Source organism: Bombus vancouverensis, chromosome 11, assembly GCF_051014615.1.
Source record: "Bombus vancouverensis nearcticus chromosome 11, iyBomVanc1_principal, whole genome shotgun sequence".
NCBI classification, from domain to species: domain Eukaryota; kingdom Metazoa; phylum Arthropoda; class Insecta; order Hymenoptera; family Apidae; genus Bombus; species Bombus vancouverensis.
Window position 1 is genome coordinate 13,723,534 of NC_134921.1, and position 16,743 is coordinate 13,740,276.

The 16,743-nt window shown below is 35.2% G+C and overlaps 3 protein-coding genes across 15 annotated transcripts; 1 reads left to right on the forward strand and 2 right to left on the reverse strand.

The window, feature by feature from the left end:
• Nucleotides 1-7: 7 nt before the first annotated feature.
• On the reverse strand, nt 8-2,710 carry LOC117154703 (uncharacterized). The gene is made up of 4 exons (XM_076622828.1): nt 1,504-2,710; nt 943-1,361; nt 736-876; nt 8-647 (listed from the first exon to the last, which is right to left on the reverse strand). Exons 1-4 carry the CDS (start codon nt 2,139-2,141, stop codon nt 490-492), a joined length of 1,356 nt encoding a protein of 451 aa, XP_076478943.1. The 5' UTR covers nt 2,142-2,710; the 3' UTR covers nt 8-489.
• Nucleotides 2,711-2,839: 129 nt separating this feature from the next.
• LOC117154700 (uncharacterized) lies at nt 2,840-5,235 on the reverse strand. Its single transcript, XM_033329913.2, has 5 exons — nt 5,095-5,235; nt 4,223-4,763; nt 3,755-4,117; nt 3,320-3,623; nt 2,840-3,219 (listed from the first exon to the last, which is right to left on the reverse strand). Exons 2-5 carry the CDS (start codon nt 4,355-4,357, stop codon nt 2,960-2,962), a joined length of 1,062 nt encoding a protein of 353 aa, XP_033185804.1. The 5' UTR covers nt 4,358-4,763; nt 5,095-5,235; the 3' UTR covers nt 2,840-2,959.
• Nucleotides 5,236-5,569: 334 nt separating this feature from the next.
• Iml1 (GATOR complex protein Iml1) lies at nt 5,570-16,733 on the forward strand. 13 transcript variants are annotated; one of them, XM_033329874.2, is made up of 26 exons: nt 5,570-5,961; nt 6,030-6,439; nt 6,519-6,644; nt 6,713-7,184; nt 7,265-7,461; nt 7,539-7,822; nt 7,892-8,121; nt 8,207-8,419; nt 8,478-8,624; nt 8,696-8,842; nt 9,528-9,536; nt 10,540-10,757; nt 10,892-11,097; nt 11,162-11,336; nt 11,394-11,594; nt 12,343-12,438; nt 12,921-12,994; nt 14,426-14,533; nt 14,622-14,832; nt 14,907-15,015; nt 15,091-15,333; nt 15,432-15,592; nt 15,673-15,841; nt 15,938-16,254; nt 16,319-16,538; nt 16,626-16,733. In XM_033329874.2, exons 2-25 carry the CDS (start codon nt 6,089-6,091, stop codon nt 16,514-16,516), a joined length of 4,662 nt encoding a protein of 1,553 aa, XP_033185765.1. In that variant the 5' UTR covers nt 5,570-5,961; nt 6,030-6,088; the 3' UTR covers nt 16,517-16,538; nt 16,626-16,733. The 13 variants fall into 13 exon arrangements, with proteins under 13 accessions (XP_033185765.1, XP_033185764.1, XP_033185768.1 ...); XM_033329873.2 differs by having other exon boundaries at nt 16,319-16,733; XM_033329877.2 differs by having other exon boundaries at nt 14,625-14,832; nt 16,319-16,733.
• Nucleotides 16,734-16,743: the final 10 nt, after the last annotated feature.

A 16,743-nucleotide genomic window follows, 5' to 3' on the forward strand; every position in this document is an offset into this window, starting at 1 on the left:
TCTCTTTCTCTTCCTTACTATCTACTACGAACTTTCAATTACATCGACTTAACCCATCTAAATATTGACCGATAAACGCTGTTCGCCATTAACTTCAGATATACGTTAATATCCATTGATCATAGGCGGACGAACGTCGAAGGTTGTAAAAAAGGGAAAAATATCTGCTAGGAAATGAAGTTATCTACTATACGTCTAATCGTTCTATACCTCTACGTTCTAATCGTACGATATGTCTTTTCTAAAACAACTGCTGTCTCTACCACACACACACACATACACACACGCACGCGCGACAGTCTGCGATCCAAAAGCGCTGCTCACATTCAATTCATATTCAATGATATTCGGTTCCGTCCGTCGCTTCTTTCTAATTCTATCTCGCTTCGAGTCGTAATAATGAAACTATGCGATCGCTCTTCAAACTTCAAACTGAAAACCACGTAGCTTCGCCGAGTTCCAACGAGTTCCAATCGATCGACCATTTAATCACTGACGAGACACAGCGCTTCTCTTACTGCTCATCCTCGGCTGACCTTGCGTTTTTCTGCCGACATTCGACGCATCCTGCTCCACGTCCTCGCTATCGTCGACGATTCGCTGCCACGGCGTAGGATTCACGTACGCTGGCTTGGCTTTTTGATGAGCTGACAATAGGTGAAAATGTCGTATTATTACATTTCTACCATTTCAAAGCATTTCTATACGTATATAAGACAAAATGAAGCAACTGACGCAGAAGCCCTTGCGTGGCAGGCTTCGGTTTGTTCTTCGCCATCTTTCGCCAGTTTTCGTAGGCTTTCGTGCTCTCCTCTAATCTCTTTTTCCTTTCTTCCTCGTGCTTTTTCCGCTTCATTTCCTCTTTCTTCTGGCATGCTACACAAACATCGTAAATGCACAAATCATCAACGAGACGAAGGAAAACCCCGATGCTTTCTTTACCTCTCTCTTCTTCTTTCTTTTTACGAGCCCATTGACGAAGATACAAAGTCTTCGCTACAGCCGCTTTATCCTCCAAATCTTTCAATTGCTTCTGAAACTCCAATTCCTTCTCTACTACAGCTTTCTTCTTCTCCTCTTCCTTCTTTTTCATCTCGGACCACTTGACGAAATTCTCCCTATCGCGGCATTCTCTTTCTTCCTTTTCACGAGCTAGCCTATCCTCCTCCATTTGCCTCTGCCGTTCAGCCTCGTCTTTCTCTCCCTTTTTCCGTCGCGCCATTTCTTGCTTCTTTCGCATCCACTCGCCGTAAGTGATCTTCTTGCCAACATCCGATTCATTCCGCCCGTTCCCCGTTATTCTCACATCGGATATCGATGAGGTAGAGACCTGCACGACTCGCTGTCCATTAAACGTATACCTACTTGATGAGAAATCGTATTCCGTCGGTCTTCGACTTAATCATTTTTCTACCGCGATTAAATATACAATAGAGATTTATATCTGTAGGTAATACAACATTTCCTACAAGATAACTACGTTTACGACACTACACGAGATACCTCTGCATTTTCCACTCGATATCCCTAGTAGAACAAAGATCGTAGCTATTGTCCGCTCTATCGGCAATTTTACAACGTCTCTCGATTCGATTCGAATGCTTACACGAGGTGACGGATTTGCAACGAACAATACCGGATCGTAAGGATGCGCATGTTGTCGGTGAATTTAACGAATAACAACGATACGTTTCTTCGGCTGAACCTTGGTCACCAGCGTGATCCATAAACGAAGCAGCCAGGTCATTGTTGATGGACAGTGTGGACATCATATCGCTGATTCCGGCGGAATCGCCGCAATTTCTCGCGAAACGTTCATCGTCTCTAGAACCGACCTTCGCTTCAATTTCCACCTCGTGTTCTACATCCTCGCCGTTCAATGTCTCCGCGTAAATTGCCGGATTAATGAATCGAACTTCCGTACCGGATCTAGAACTTGTAGGAATCGTACCACAGCGAATCGTTCCATTGCTTCGAGAGGTTCCAGTTCTTCTCCGACTATCATCGGACGCAACATTTTTCCAACGACTAGAACTGATCAGACATACACCGTTTCTGGCCTCAGCGTCGTTTACGCTATGCATCTCGTTAATATCATCTCTCTTACAATCATACCAACTGTCAACGTCGTTGTCCAACATCGTCAAGCGTCCTTAATTCTGGTCAGGCAATACTCGATCAAGATTATTATATAACAGACAAGAGTATATCGAAATTTAATCACTCGTCACATATCGTTGGCTTCCGGTCGTGTCTTTCCACTAATCCTTCGCTGTCCCGATACAACTCGTGTACGCATATTCGTCCATCTTTCACGCGATGTTGCACTTTTCGTTTATACAAACAACAACGAATCCCTGTTAGCGACGTATTACCGGCACTACCGACTTCAACTTGAAATTTACCGAGAAATTTGTACACGAGTACGATCGCGCGTGATACCGCGGTCCGATTTCCAACTTTATGGAGGTGCGCGCCACCTTCGATCCGGAACACCCTCCGTTAATCGACACGCGATCCCACTTTACGTTCGCATTCGATAACTCACCTGATTGCTGATGTAGGCTATTCTGCTGATCGACCAACAAGAAAAACAGATCACATTCGATATCGCTTCGCGATATATTACGATATGCACGGTCGATCTTAACCATATCCTATACATATTTCATTTCGTTCCCTCCTGATTAAGACAACGGTATGAATATTTCAAACAAATATTAGAGAAACAATGTTCACTTACTTTCAAAAATAATTCACAGATAATTACAAACAAAGTGCACAGACTAAATTATTTTTTTTAAGGTAACTAACTACGCTACAGACATATACAGTACTGTTTGTTCGCTAAAGTTCTTTATTTATCCTTTAACTTATCTATGTATCCTTATTATTAACTTGTGCTTAATCGATCTATCGCTTGATTCATGTTTTAACATGAATCGTGATATCAGGGAAATTAGCGTTCAATTGATATGATATTCCGCAAGTTCGACTCAGTCGCGTTATTCTGTCGTGTGATCGTAACATACTCTTCCGTAATCTCCTCTGGTTGTACCCTATTAAAGTACGTTTCTCGCCCTTGATGCACATAATACGTATCATCGAAATTAAAGTGCAGTCCGAGTACGATATTCAGCGCAGAGGCGTCATACGCGTGACAACCGGAATACCGATACTGTGGTTTCTTATTAAATCGGCAACCTGCTGATTGAGCTCCTACAATGATAAATTCCAATTACTTACGTACTACAATCACCGCCGTGTCTTAACGCAACATTTCAATACGTAGAAAAAATATTGTTCTTAGCATATATACCGATAGGACAAATACAATCTCTTGTCAGCGCACACTGAACCCATGGCAACATTACTTTCTCTCTAATTTCTTTAACATTTCTAATTACTAAGTGCGATGCTCTTATCAAAGGAAGAAAGAAGAAACTTTCTGCAGAAACGTGAAAATATTCGTACATCTTTGGGTGTGTTAAAGAGCTAATCGCATGCCTTGTAGGCCAACTTAAAATCCCAGATTTTGGTGAAAGATACTTTGAAATGTCTGAAGAATTCAAACGCATATTAGAATCCATATACAGTATATTTCCTAATGTGTTTAAAGCTGTCTGCAACATACGAAAAAAAACCAAGTAGCAAAATTCTTTGCTTCGCCTTACTTTATATACATATTTTATACACACACACACATATATACATATATATATATATATATATTTATTTACAAATATCTAGTTACCTGAATAACTAGAGGTCTATAAACATGTAGCCTATCATCTTCGACATGGGCCGGAAATAGACTTATATCAAAATGAATCACATTACATTTCGTAGAGTTGCAAGCCGTCCTAATACTTTGCAGAGAATCGTCGTTCAATCCGACGCTATATACGACAATACTGTTATTTGGCAAAAAGTGACTGATATTTCTCACAAAGCCGTAAATATGTTGTTCGTTTCCAGGCCTAATAAGAGAGACAACAGTCACATTTTGAGATTTAAGACTAAAAGGTGTTGTGCTTGTTTGCCCATCGAGCCCAAGAATCGCAAGATACTTGGAATCTGTCACCAAGCGCTTTTCTTCAACGTCTTTCAAATTTTCCTGGGAAGATTACAAAATATGGAAAAATTAACAGTATATAATCATTATATTATTAATACTCTATAATAACAATCAGTCAACAGAGAATATTACAGTAATATTTACTTGGAAGTTTCGTAATTGCTTGTGTGTTTCTGTAACTAGAGTTTGAATGGAAGGTCGTTGATTGCTGAAAGCAATGAAGATAATGCTGCTTCCTGCTATGCAGATAAGCAACAATAGCAGGCCCTTGGTACGCATCTCTCATCATTTAATCAAATGTATTTTCAATTTTTAGACGACAATTAGGTACATACTTTACGTTAGAAACATCACATACAGGTTATGCACCGTCAATGACATGACCGATATTTATAAAATGGATATCATTTTAACCGGAGCAGGTTGCTATCGCATAAACATCAAAGGGTAAGCTTAACACGCCCATTTCGTGGAAACAGTAGTTCAAATCTTCTAGCAGATTAGATTAAATTACGTTTTTTCTGTTAACAAAACACTCTTAGCGATCTAGCAGACGCCGCATTTTTAGGAACTTTTCGATTTAATGGCAGCTCTGCGTAATGGCGACGCAACGTTCTCTACACTTTGACGCAACCGCGTAACTGCTTCAATATCTTAACAAATATTGAGCTCGTCGCTTCAATATCTTAAAAAATTTAATTTAAATAAGACAAGATTCCGCTAACTTTTTGCAGAATATAATTTTACTTTAACTTAGATATGATTTTCATTTATTAAACCTGTTTTATATACAATATATGTTATTGGACAAGATTGATGAAATCTATGTTAGGATAATGATACTATATAATAATCTAGAATCTAGAAATTCCTTTTGCAAGGAAATTATTACATAATTTTTCGAGCTTCTAAATTGTTATATCACAGTTGAACCACATATATCACATTTTCATTAAATTATTACTTTGCGTTAGTATGTTAGACTCATTTTCTAGATATTTAAATGACTATGTTACCTGAAATATGGTATACAAATTCGTCACAGGTCTTAAGCACTACCTACACAAGTCTCTGCGACATTGAAATATTTTGATATCAATAATTTGTTAAAGAATTTGTTTCATTTATATATGATTTAAATTCATCTATCTACGGTTAATCTATCCGTAAAGTACAGCGGGTTTGTTCTCCACAATCTTTCTTTCTTCTTCCATTTCCTTCATAAAACTTAATTATTTTTCTCACAAATCTGTTCCTTTGTTGAATGAAACAATACATAATTTTATTCATTTACTATACATGCGATGTCATTCGTTTGTCATCTCACTTTTACATCAACATGTATAACCTAAAGTGTACATATTCGACCGATAAATAAACCAAACCATATCGATCGTATGAGAAATACTAATAGCTAGTGACATTCTTGTATAAAACGAAACGTGTTACCAAGATTCTAAAGAATAAAGCATATTAAAAATATGGTCGTTGAGTTTAATATTAACTCTTAATCCCCTGTGTATAGTGCCAACGTTTATTTATTCTTTGAGATTTAAATGAAGTAAGACAATGTGAATAAACCTCATATGACAGCAGTAGGGGATAAAGCTGGAAGAGAGAAGGATCTTGAAATTTCCGTAAAGCATAGCAGCTTAGTGGAATATTTATTATAATTAATTTACATTATCTTAATAGCGTGTCATCGATAATATATATATATATATATATATATATACACACACACACACATATAGATATATATATTTTATAAATATATATATAGATATTATGTTTCGGATCCAATACTTATTTTAAATATATCGAAGAAATGTTTTATACTGAATAGAGAATGGTTAAGTAAGTCGTTGTTTGTTCGTCTTAATGTATGTAATTTTTTACATTAGATTTATACATACAAAAAAAATATTCTATATAGCGTATTGCATTGTAGGATTCTATTCTATGACATGTTATGATTAGATCTATGATGAAAGTAGTAATGGCTTAAAAATGAAGCTGTATAAGTTGATAGTTCATCAAAAGACTTTTAGTGAAGAAGATTTAATAATCAATCCAAAAGATCACCCTAGTATAAAAACTGGAGATGTTGTTGAAATTTATCACCCTGAGGTTGAATTTAGCCGTCTACTCCTTCAAGTCACGTCCTTTAAAGAAGATTTACAAGGAAGGGAGACAATTAGCGTGGAAAACAATGTAGCCACAATGTTTCAATTAAGAACATTTGCAGACGTGTATATGAATGTTGTTAATCCAGACGATGTAGCTTTGGATTCCATTGAACTTACCTTCAAAGACCAGTATCTGGGTCGTAGTGAAATGTGGCGTCTGAAAAATAGCTTGGTAGAATAGATATTGTTTATTTTTCAATTTGTATCCAAGTATTTTGCTCTCTTATCTTTTATATAAATTTGTTTATCAGGTCAACACTTGTGTATATATGAACAAGAAGATTGAATTCTGTGGAGGCAGTATCAGATGTCAAGTATATGAAATGTGGTCACAGGGTGATAGAGTCGCTTGTGGTGTTATAACTAATGATACTAAGGTTTGCATTTGAATATAGTGGAAAAAGAAAGTATGTATAAAATTGTCTCTTAAAAATTTCTCTTTTAGGTTGTGTTTCGTTCTTCGACCAGTATGGTGTATCTTTTTATTCAAATGAGTTCAGAAATGTGGGATTTTGACATTCACGGTGACTTATATTTTGAAAAAGCTGTTAATGGGTTTTTAGCTGATTTATTTCAAAAGTGGAAAAAGAATGGCAGTAATCATGAAGTAACGATTGTTCTATTCTCAAGAACATTTTATAATGCTAACAGTCTGGAAGAATTTCCAAATCACATGCGTGAATGTTTACAACATGATTATAGGGGAAGATTTTATGAAGATTTCTACAGGGTGGTAGTTCAAAATGAAAGATTTGAAGATTGGAGTAACGTGTTGGTACAATTACGTAAACTGTTCACAGATTATCAAAAAATTGTATTAGAATATCATCAAAAATCAGGTGTCTCTATACCAAAAGCAGTAAATTCAACAGCTGCACAGGGCAACTTTTTAGAAGTACTGAACATGTCTTTAAATGGTAATATTTAAACAGACACACACATATACATATAGTTTAATTTATTACAAAGTATTTCGCTTAATTTAGCTCGCTTACAGTGTTTGAGAAACATTATCTGGATCGTAGTTTTGATAGAACTGGTCAGTTATCGGTGGTGATTACACCTGGTGTAGGTGTTTTTGAGGTTGACAGAGAGTTAACGAACGTTACAAAACAAAGAATTATCGATAACGGAGTTGGTAGTGATTTGGTGTGTGTCGGAGAACAACCATTACATGCTGTACCTTTATTAAAGGTATTTACGCTTATGAAAATATTATACAGCACTTAGTAATAATGTTATAAATATTAATATTTGTGATATAATTTTAGTTTCACAATAAGGATACATCTGTTAATGCGCCTGATGACTATAGCATGCCGCACTGGATTAATCTCAGTTTTTATTCAACAAATAAAAAAATTCCTTATTCAACATTTATACCTCGTATAAAACTTCCTCAGAGGGTGTCAAAACAATCAGCAGAAACTGGAAAATTGCAGTGTAAAAGTAAGCTTCTACAAGAAGATGCAAAGGAATGTTTGCACAATACTTTGTTTGACTATGATGCATACGATGCACAGGTCTTTCAATTGCCTTCAGTCCATACGTCAAGGTAAATTCAATATTAAGTTAAATGCTGAAACTTTAACGCCAGAGGTTCTAGTTTAAAATTTTCTATAAGTAGTTTGCAACGAGTTACGACCAGAACTAAAAAGACAAGCGTTGCCAGCATGGAAACACATAATAACGCGCATATACTGAAACTTCTGAAAAGAAAAATGTCAGATCCTGATATACATCACCCGCCACCTGAATCTCACTCACCTCCAGCTGCAACAAGAAGCGCAGCAATCTTGATACCTTCTAGAACAGATGACGTAACTAGTAGTGAATCCAATGGAGAAGTCAATGGTATATATTGAAATTACTTGTACAAGTTATAAGTGTTAATAAGATATTGAAATATAATCGTATTTAACAATTATATGTTACGTAGAATCGAGGATATCAGTAAAAAGCGATTTAACCGATTCAGAAATATCGCCGCCATTTAGGCCGGTTGTTGGCAGTGCTGGAAGCCCCACAAATACAATATCTCAACCTACAACTATTAGACCTAGTAGGGCACTTATTAATCCTTTTGATCCATCTCACGTTACAATTAAATTAACTAGTAACAGACGAAGATGGACACATATTTTTCCTAAAGGTAATTACTAATAAAGAAAAGAAATTACATAATCGTTTAAATTTAACTAATATCGTAGGGCCAACAGGTGTACTTATACAGCAACATCATTATCAAGCTGTGCCAACACAAATGTGTTCAGAACCACAATCCGATGCTACTTCCACTATAAGTGGCTCCCCTATGGAACATAACGACGTCTCTAACTCGAATCAGTTTCAAGATCGTTAGTATTTCATATAAAATACATAAGTCGTGTATTAATATAATACAGCACCGCAACTATGTTTTTCATAGACACAAAGAATAAACCGCAGAGATTAAATCTTTTACTATCAAGCACTGATAAAAGTGGGAATCCGATATCCTCTACAGGCAATAAGTCTTTGACATTGTTATGGGGTGCTACTGGTGAACAGGAATGGACACCGGCACTTACAACAGGTTTGCATATATTCTAATAAAGCGATTTACAACATAAATATACTATATAACTACTGGCAAATAATATTTTATAACATATCCAAATAACAACATTAGCCATATTATTATTCACAAGTTATCCACAAATTATTATAAAATGAGTTTACAGTTTGAAGAAAGAATTTTGAAAGGATCTTTAATTAAGCAAACGATTAATTCATGTGGTAAAAAATATTAGACAATTAATTACGGATGTATAATGCTTCTTGGCAATTTTAGGAGAACAATAAAGGCATACATAAGTAAAATAATGTAGGTGTAATATTATAAATTATTCAACCGATGCACAAATCCATACAGAGAACTTCATTCTTATCATTCATACTTAATACCAAGAAGGATTAATCAATACAATTTTGAAACATAATTTCTTAAAGAATGAAAATAGTTGATACAAATTTCAGGAAAAGATATTGCTTTTCAAGCAGAAATGAATGAAAGTTTAATACACAGTCACACAATCATCATGCATAAGAAGTATTTTCATTCTTGGACATATTCATGTTTATTTTTGAGGCTCATCGATCATTTATATGAATAATATTATTATTACATTTATTTCCATGCTATGGTACGTCTTATTGGGATGCAACGCTGGACGCATTGACGCGTGTGTGATGTACAACTATGATGTCACATTAAACAGCAATCATAGGTTAGCGCCATACGTTATTGGGGGTTGATTCGGTTATGGTACACATTCTTTCCTTTTATTTTCTTTTTTTTTTTTCCAGGGCATTAAATTTGTAGTAACTTTTGTTCTTCATAGCTCTAGTCTTTATGATTCTTCTATGCATGTATGTCCTCTGTTGCAAAAAAGTAATTCTAATTCCAAAATAATTTCTATAAATAATCTATTAAATATTTGTTACTATTACGATTATTTATACACCTACATAGAATTCTTTTGTTATTTCTTATTTCTACTTGTTTCATAAGATATTTGCACTGTTCAAAATTCTAATTTTTTCCGATTCTCTATATATACTATGAATTTCATATCATATATTCTTCAAACATTCTCTCATCTGCTTTATAATCCTTCCACTCTATCATCTCGCTTTAAGATCGCACTTATTTATATTACTAGTAATAAGTAGTATACGATATTTGATATGATTTACTAATAATGTATAGAAATTTAATTTTATGGGAATAATTGAAGTACCTTCTTCTTTTATGTAATTATTGTTGATGTAGTATACTTGTTTCGATTATGCATACACGTTCGTCTCCTTCAATATTATTTTCACAAACTTAGTTTGTTATGCTTTGTAACAAACTATTTCGAGAATTCATTTGAGAATTACATTACAAATAATACTTCTTGCATTGCATGCTTTAGTACTAAATCGTGGTCATCTTGGATTTCATATACTGGCAACACATATTGTAATACTAATATAATCACTATCTTTGTTTGGGGTGCATAAATTGTTTAATATGTACTTGCACTGTACAATAATTTTGTGAAAATTTCTTCTGTGTATTATATCTGTGTATTTTTGCATTAACTGCTGCATAATACCTAGATTTAGTACTTACGTAGTCACGAAAATTAACATTATATATTAAAAATAATTCATTTATTTATTCATTTGAAACAGTCTAAAATGCAAATTGCATTTTTCATATATATCCTACATCTTATTTTGTAGGTGTTGATTGGAAATCATTGACAATCCCAGCATGTTTGCCAATTACTACAGATTATTTTCCCGATAAAAGAAGTTTACAAAACGACTACGTTGTGTCAGACTATAATCTTTTGCCTGACGACGTTAATACAGATTTTGCTCAACAACGAGCAATATATAAAAAACCTTTGACAACTGCCGAAGTATTTAAGGAGCTTGTATCGCAACGATTAGCACAGGTATTATGCCAATCATGCCTTCAAACGTGATCTTTGCCCGTATGTGTGCAATTCTGTGTAACTATGTTTATTTTCTCTTTCTTTTTTTTTTCTCTTTTTCTTTATCTTTCTCTTCTTTTCTTTTCTTAATCAAGGGTTTTCAATTAATTATTTTACCGCAAAATAATCAAAATCAGAGCCATACACCCGGTAGTAATGCTGTCCCTGCAATAAGCTCTGTAATGCGGGGACGGCAAACAGAATCAGAACCGAAGGAGGAATATTTGCTAAGCATTGGGAGAATATTTCACAAAATATCTTTATTCGATAATTGTATAACAGTAACAAGATATCGGCCAAGGTGAGAAATCGCGCTACAAATTAATAAGAAGTAAAGAGAGAATATTTGAATGTATCCTTTACAGGCATCCTTACCCTCCGTTCAATATTCATTATCTGTATCGATTTCACGCACCTCATCACGACACGTACGAAGTATCATGGGTATCTTTTACAACAGAGAAGCTTGAAAATTACAATTGGAATTATTTGGATCATTACATCTGTACAAGGGGCCATACTGATTTTGCTTTAGTAGAGGTAAGATTTGTATCGTATATTATTTCAATTTTTTCTGAGATCATTAAAAATTTCTAGGCGCTTAAATACTGGAGATTTCGCGTGTTTTTACTTCCTTTGCACAATTCGGCTACTCGAAAATTTTTAGAGGGATCATCAAGATGTGATATATATACACCTCTCACCACTTCCGAACAAGTGTCTCTCTTGGACGGATTTTTACGGTTCATCGAGCTGTGGCCGAATAAGATACGCCGCCCGAATCCGAACAAAAATTGGGTAACTTTTGCATAAAATTTTTCTTATATGTAAGATAGCCTGATTTTTCAGTTTATGGGAATTGAAAGATGTAAAACATAAACTTTTTAAATCGATTGAAATTATCGAATAGGGGAACCTCGAGTAAAATCCAATTGACAGATGTTTCGCTATTATTCCCTGTTTTTCGTCTAAACTAGAACATTGCGTTTTACTTTGGGTTTAACTAACGATCTATTTTGTACCATATTGCGCTGTACTTTTGCACTCTAGAATTGACTGTCGCATGCCTGATGTACGACGCCTAAGTAACGCAATTTTGGTGCTTTTGTTAGTTTCGAATATCGATTAGTTCGTTTAATATCAAAGAGTTGTAATTTTCCTTTATTTTTCTTTATTTCGCAGTTTTTGTTTTGCAAGAGTTTTAACGCAGTGCCATTCTTTCAGTGGTGTACTAAATATGCAGGATGCAACAAACAGTAACATGAGGGTTAATTTAAGTTCAAAAGAAAGAGCACGATTTTTTCACAAGCTTATTTATTTGTCACTCGATAAATCACTTACAGTGGCTATTACCTACTCGAATTTGACGATATTTTATTACGTACAGACTAATTATTTTCAAATAACAATCTCTGAACTAGTATTTATAGCTGGCGGGTGTCAATGTCAAAATTACACAGTTACACGAGAGAGATATACACGTAATCGTAGGTAGAGATAGATGAGTGGAATGTTAGGAGAGGGCATTTAGCATGATATGTTTCAGAATCCTTCGACTCTAGGTGGTGTTTCCCAGAGAGATCCTGCCTCTCACTTGACCAGACGCAGGCACAGCACGAGCCTGATTGTCCTCACTAACCAGGTACATCCTCGCATCCTGTAGCCTCAGTGCGCTGATCCGGATGTCAATGAAATCATTATCATCTCTATCCATGAATCTCAGAATATACGCCTCCTTTGGCAATAAGGAGGGGACACCCATGAATTCTTCATGTTCTTTTTTTAATCTTTAAATATTAGTTACATCCAGTTCTTTAGTAATGTTAGATTCTAACAGCAAGCTTGTCAGAACATTCAGACAGCTTACACAACGTATTACACAATGCAACCATGCTTGATATCTGCCTTGAATGCGCACATGATTTTTTAGCAAGCTTTTGTGTAATGCAAAACGCCAACATTTTATTTATCTTCTTCTCTCTTCGTCGATCTAATTAATAATGCTCTCTGAATAAAATGTTAACAATGCATTACATAATGAAACAGACCGGTGATATACTACTTCATGATCATGAGCTTGTTCATACATTTACAGTTACCCATACTATTCATCATGCTTTTCAGACCAATCTAGTCGGCAGCTCTCCCTTCAGGGAGCGACTCGGAAGCAATCGTCTACCAGAGAAACCGAGACCAAGGTTTGAATAAGCTTAGATTGATGATTTCGGCATTGTTGCTTTGGCAAATGTAATAGTATAGCTTGCAACCTATTGCATCTTGCAACGAAATGTCCATTGAAATTTGACGTTTGATACCTTTTCATTTTGCTTGTTCGCTTCTGTGCTGCATCGGTTTAATTACTAAATATTAACTGCTTTAAATTGTTTATATACGACGCGAATAATTATATTTGCTGTTGATACAATCATACAAAATGATTGAAAATCGAATTGTTTTTGCCGGAATTATAAGTCCAGTCTTCATGGAGTTTTATTGATTTATTCGATACGTATTTCGATATTATTTATTGATACAATACATGACAAGGCATCGAAATTATATTCATTATATATTAAAAAACGTAGAAAAATTTATGCAGCTCTGGCCATTCAGTTTCAGTTTTATGAGTATATATTTTTGTATGAATATGCACATTGAAGCTAATACCGCACATAATTCCCGACAAACTGCACATCTGCATGTTTTACACATAACGATGCTGGCAAAACGGTAAAGATTTGTGTGTATCTGTTGTACAAACAATTATTAAGTAACATTAAGGAGGCTGGTCTAGAAATTCCATATTATTCCATATTATTCAATTGATACTGCGTTATTTGCCTTAAGATATTACAATGCTTCTACTCTGGTGATGAACACAAAGGTACCTTTGATTCAAATTTCTGGGAAGGGTGTGCTCAGAATAGAAGAGAGCTGTATTTGTAAATGTTTCAGTACAATCTTTGTACATATTTCCCATTCTATACTTTTCAGCTGCTTTCATCCTTCTTTTCATCATTTAGCAAAAATGAGATACAGAGCATTTGTACCATTTACTTCGACATAGGTAACGGTAAAATGTTACAGAAAATTGCCAAGAATGTGATTTACAATTGTACAAATACTCTGTATGGTAGAAAATATTGGTAGTGAGTGAGGGAGTGACGGGGTTCTCTGTACAGGAGAGGCATGTAGTGAATACCGCTGCGACTGCCCGCGCGTGCCTCGACACTCCTCGCCACGTGCCAAACAGGTTGGTGTTTTAATCTTTTAAATTTCTTTCACTTTAACTTTAAATTTAAATATTTGCCGTTGACGGCAAGATATGTATGTGCATCTATATTACAATACCGAAGCATGAATTAAGCTAACAACTCTTACATTTAAATATTAAGATATCGATTCTATCCTTATCTTGTGTATGTACATACATATTCTATCTATGTACAGGGCATTCTATCTTACACTTTTGTTTGAGAAAGAAAATAAATAGTATTATGCAGATGCAAATTTTGTTGCTTTTCACATTAGACATTGCTTAATTTTCTCTATTGCTCTGTTTCTCTGCCATACACCATTCTGATAATATAAGCACTATGTGATTAATTGGTATCACTTGTTTTTGTTAGATCAGGTTCCAAAGTGATGGATAGGGGCCGAATCTCACCTGCCAGCGAAGCTGTGTTACCCCTTTCACTCGAGCAACAGCAAGACCATTTCGATTCTAACGAAGATAGGTAAATTAAACGTCGAGTTTCATCTCACACACATCCGCATAAATCGTTTGCATAAACGTTATATTAATTATTTCAATTTCGTTACTAGTAGTACAAACATGGAATTGACAAAGTTAAAAAACACCGCGTCAAACAACGAAATTCTAGAAGCAATGAAACACCCACAAAACGGCGTGGGATTCCTCACACAACACCCATCTCTTCCAAGCCAGACATTTGTTAGCGCAGATGCAGTGCAATGGTTAAATAATCACATAGAAGGAGGAGTAACAGTGGAGAGTGCCATCAATATCATGAATGTAATAATAATAATGTTGTCAGTATACAGTGAAGTTATTGGTTCCATGTATTTTTATAATATACTTTCATCTAGGGTATGATACAAGACAAGCTCATATGCCATGCATCTGGAGATTTTTCTAAACCATTCATTCTAGGATTTTATTTGTATCACATAGTACAAGATAAAGAAAATCAAAGAGGTAAAGGAAATTATTGTACATTAATTATATATTAATTTGTTATCTATTGTTTGTATGATTTTTCCTATTTTTAAGCTGGCGATTATTTCTCGCCCCTGGGTGATTTGCAAAGCTTCGAAAATGAATGGGTAGAAGTCGAAATAAGGGCACCGAAAGGCTGGTGTGAACCATCTTCGCCAGGATCGTTCCCCCTCATGTCATCTCCAATGACTATACCCAGCTGCGATACTACTATTGTAGACGAATCAAACGTAGCGCCGTTTCTTAAAGATGATTTAGACATATCCGACATGGCGGATGAGCATGGAGAATGGCAAGGTAATTTTTTATACTTCTGGTAGCGTTACTTTTTAGTGTTTATGTATTTTCCATTTCTTATTTCTCCTAATTCACGTATTATTCACTTTACCTCCTAGTTCCGTCATATAAACATACTCATCTAGATATAGACATAAACAACAGAAGCGATAGAATCGAATGGGGACATCTAAGATATCAATCTATATACAAAGTAGATCATTCTTACGAACTAGTGGTACAATGGGTTGCATCATCTGGTAGTATAGTCGCTGACCTTGTAAGTATATATTTTTTGTGATCTAAAGCGAGTTCATATTTCGAAATATAACTACTACGTTTGGATTTCAATCTGGGAAGATATTTGTGTGGCAACGTAAGGCTCAAATGTGCGGAATTCAAATGGTTCCTATCCCAAGCGATCTACTAGCATTACCGTTCACTTCAAAAAGTGATCCTTTAAGGGGGCCTATTTTTATACCATTAAATACAGAGTGTCTTATGGCAAACAAACGACATCTTTTCGAAGGTTTGCTCTCTCAGTATCAACGCGAATTAAAGCGCTATATAGAACGAATGGTTATCAATGATTAATCCAATGGTTATCGATGGTTCTTGATTCCAGAATTTCGAGAAGTAACTTACGCACAAAGACTCTTTCTTTTTCAAGAGACAATTGTACAAAGATTTGGCTTTGTTCCATGCCTAATAGAAAGTACTGAAAACGATCACCAGTACGTTCATATGACCGGCAATGCATTCATACTGATACCATCTACGACAAATACAAGATCACGTCCTCGAACTGCTACCAACATAGTGAGACGAAACACAGGGCAAAAGGGATATCCGATTCATTCTGATCAACCCAGCCCTCATGAAGCTTACATTACGAGACACGTTAGCGGGAAGAATAAAGATGACTACAACAAGGACAAGAGGGTAGGTAATCTGTATAATTCTTTGAGGAAGAAGTTGTTAGAGAAATGAATTCTCATCTGTTTAGATTGGTTTCCTTTGGTCGTGGAATCACATGCTTAGTCGAAAATGGAAATCATCATCCACGTTAGTTGGCGATGAATTGTTTCAAAAAAAGCTCATACAAGATTTTAGACATTTTTGTTCGAATGGGGACAATAGATTGAAACAGTTCTGGGAACATTGCTGGGAGATAAAAGAAAAATCGTGCACGAAAACAATCTGAAGGATCAAATGGAATGTATAACGTAAATATTGTTTTATAAGCTTATATTTCAATTGTAGTATTTAGAAGATTTAATTTCATCGCCATTAAAGTAAGTACTTCGTTTTAGACGGTTAAGAAATCATTTCGAATGTAACATGTACTTTGTGATACAATTGTTATTACGGATAACGGAAGTATGTACAGAATTAAAGATATATTTTAATGCTTACAAGAACGATGTAAAT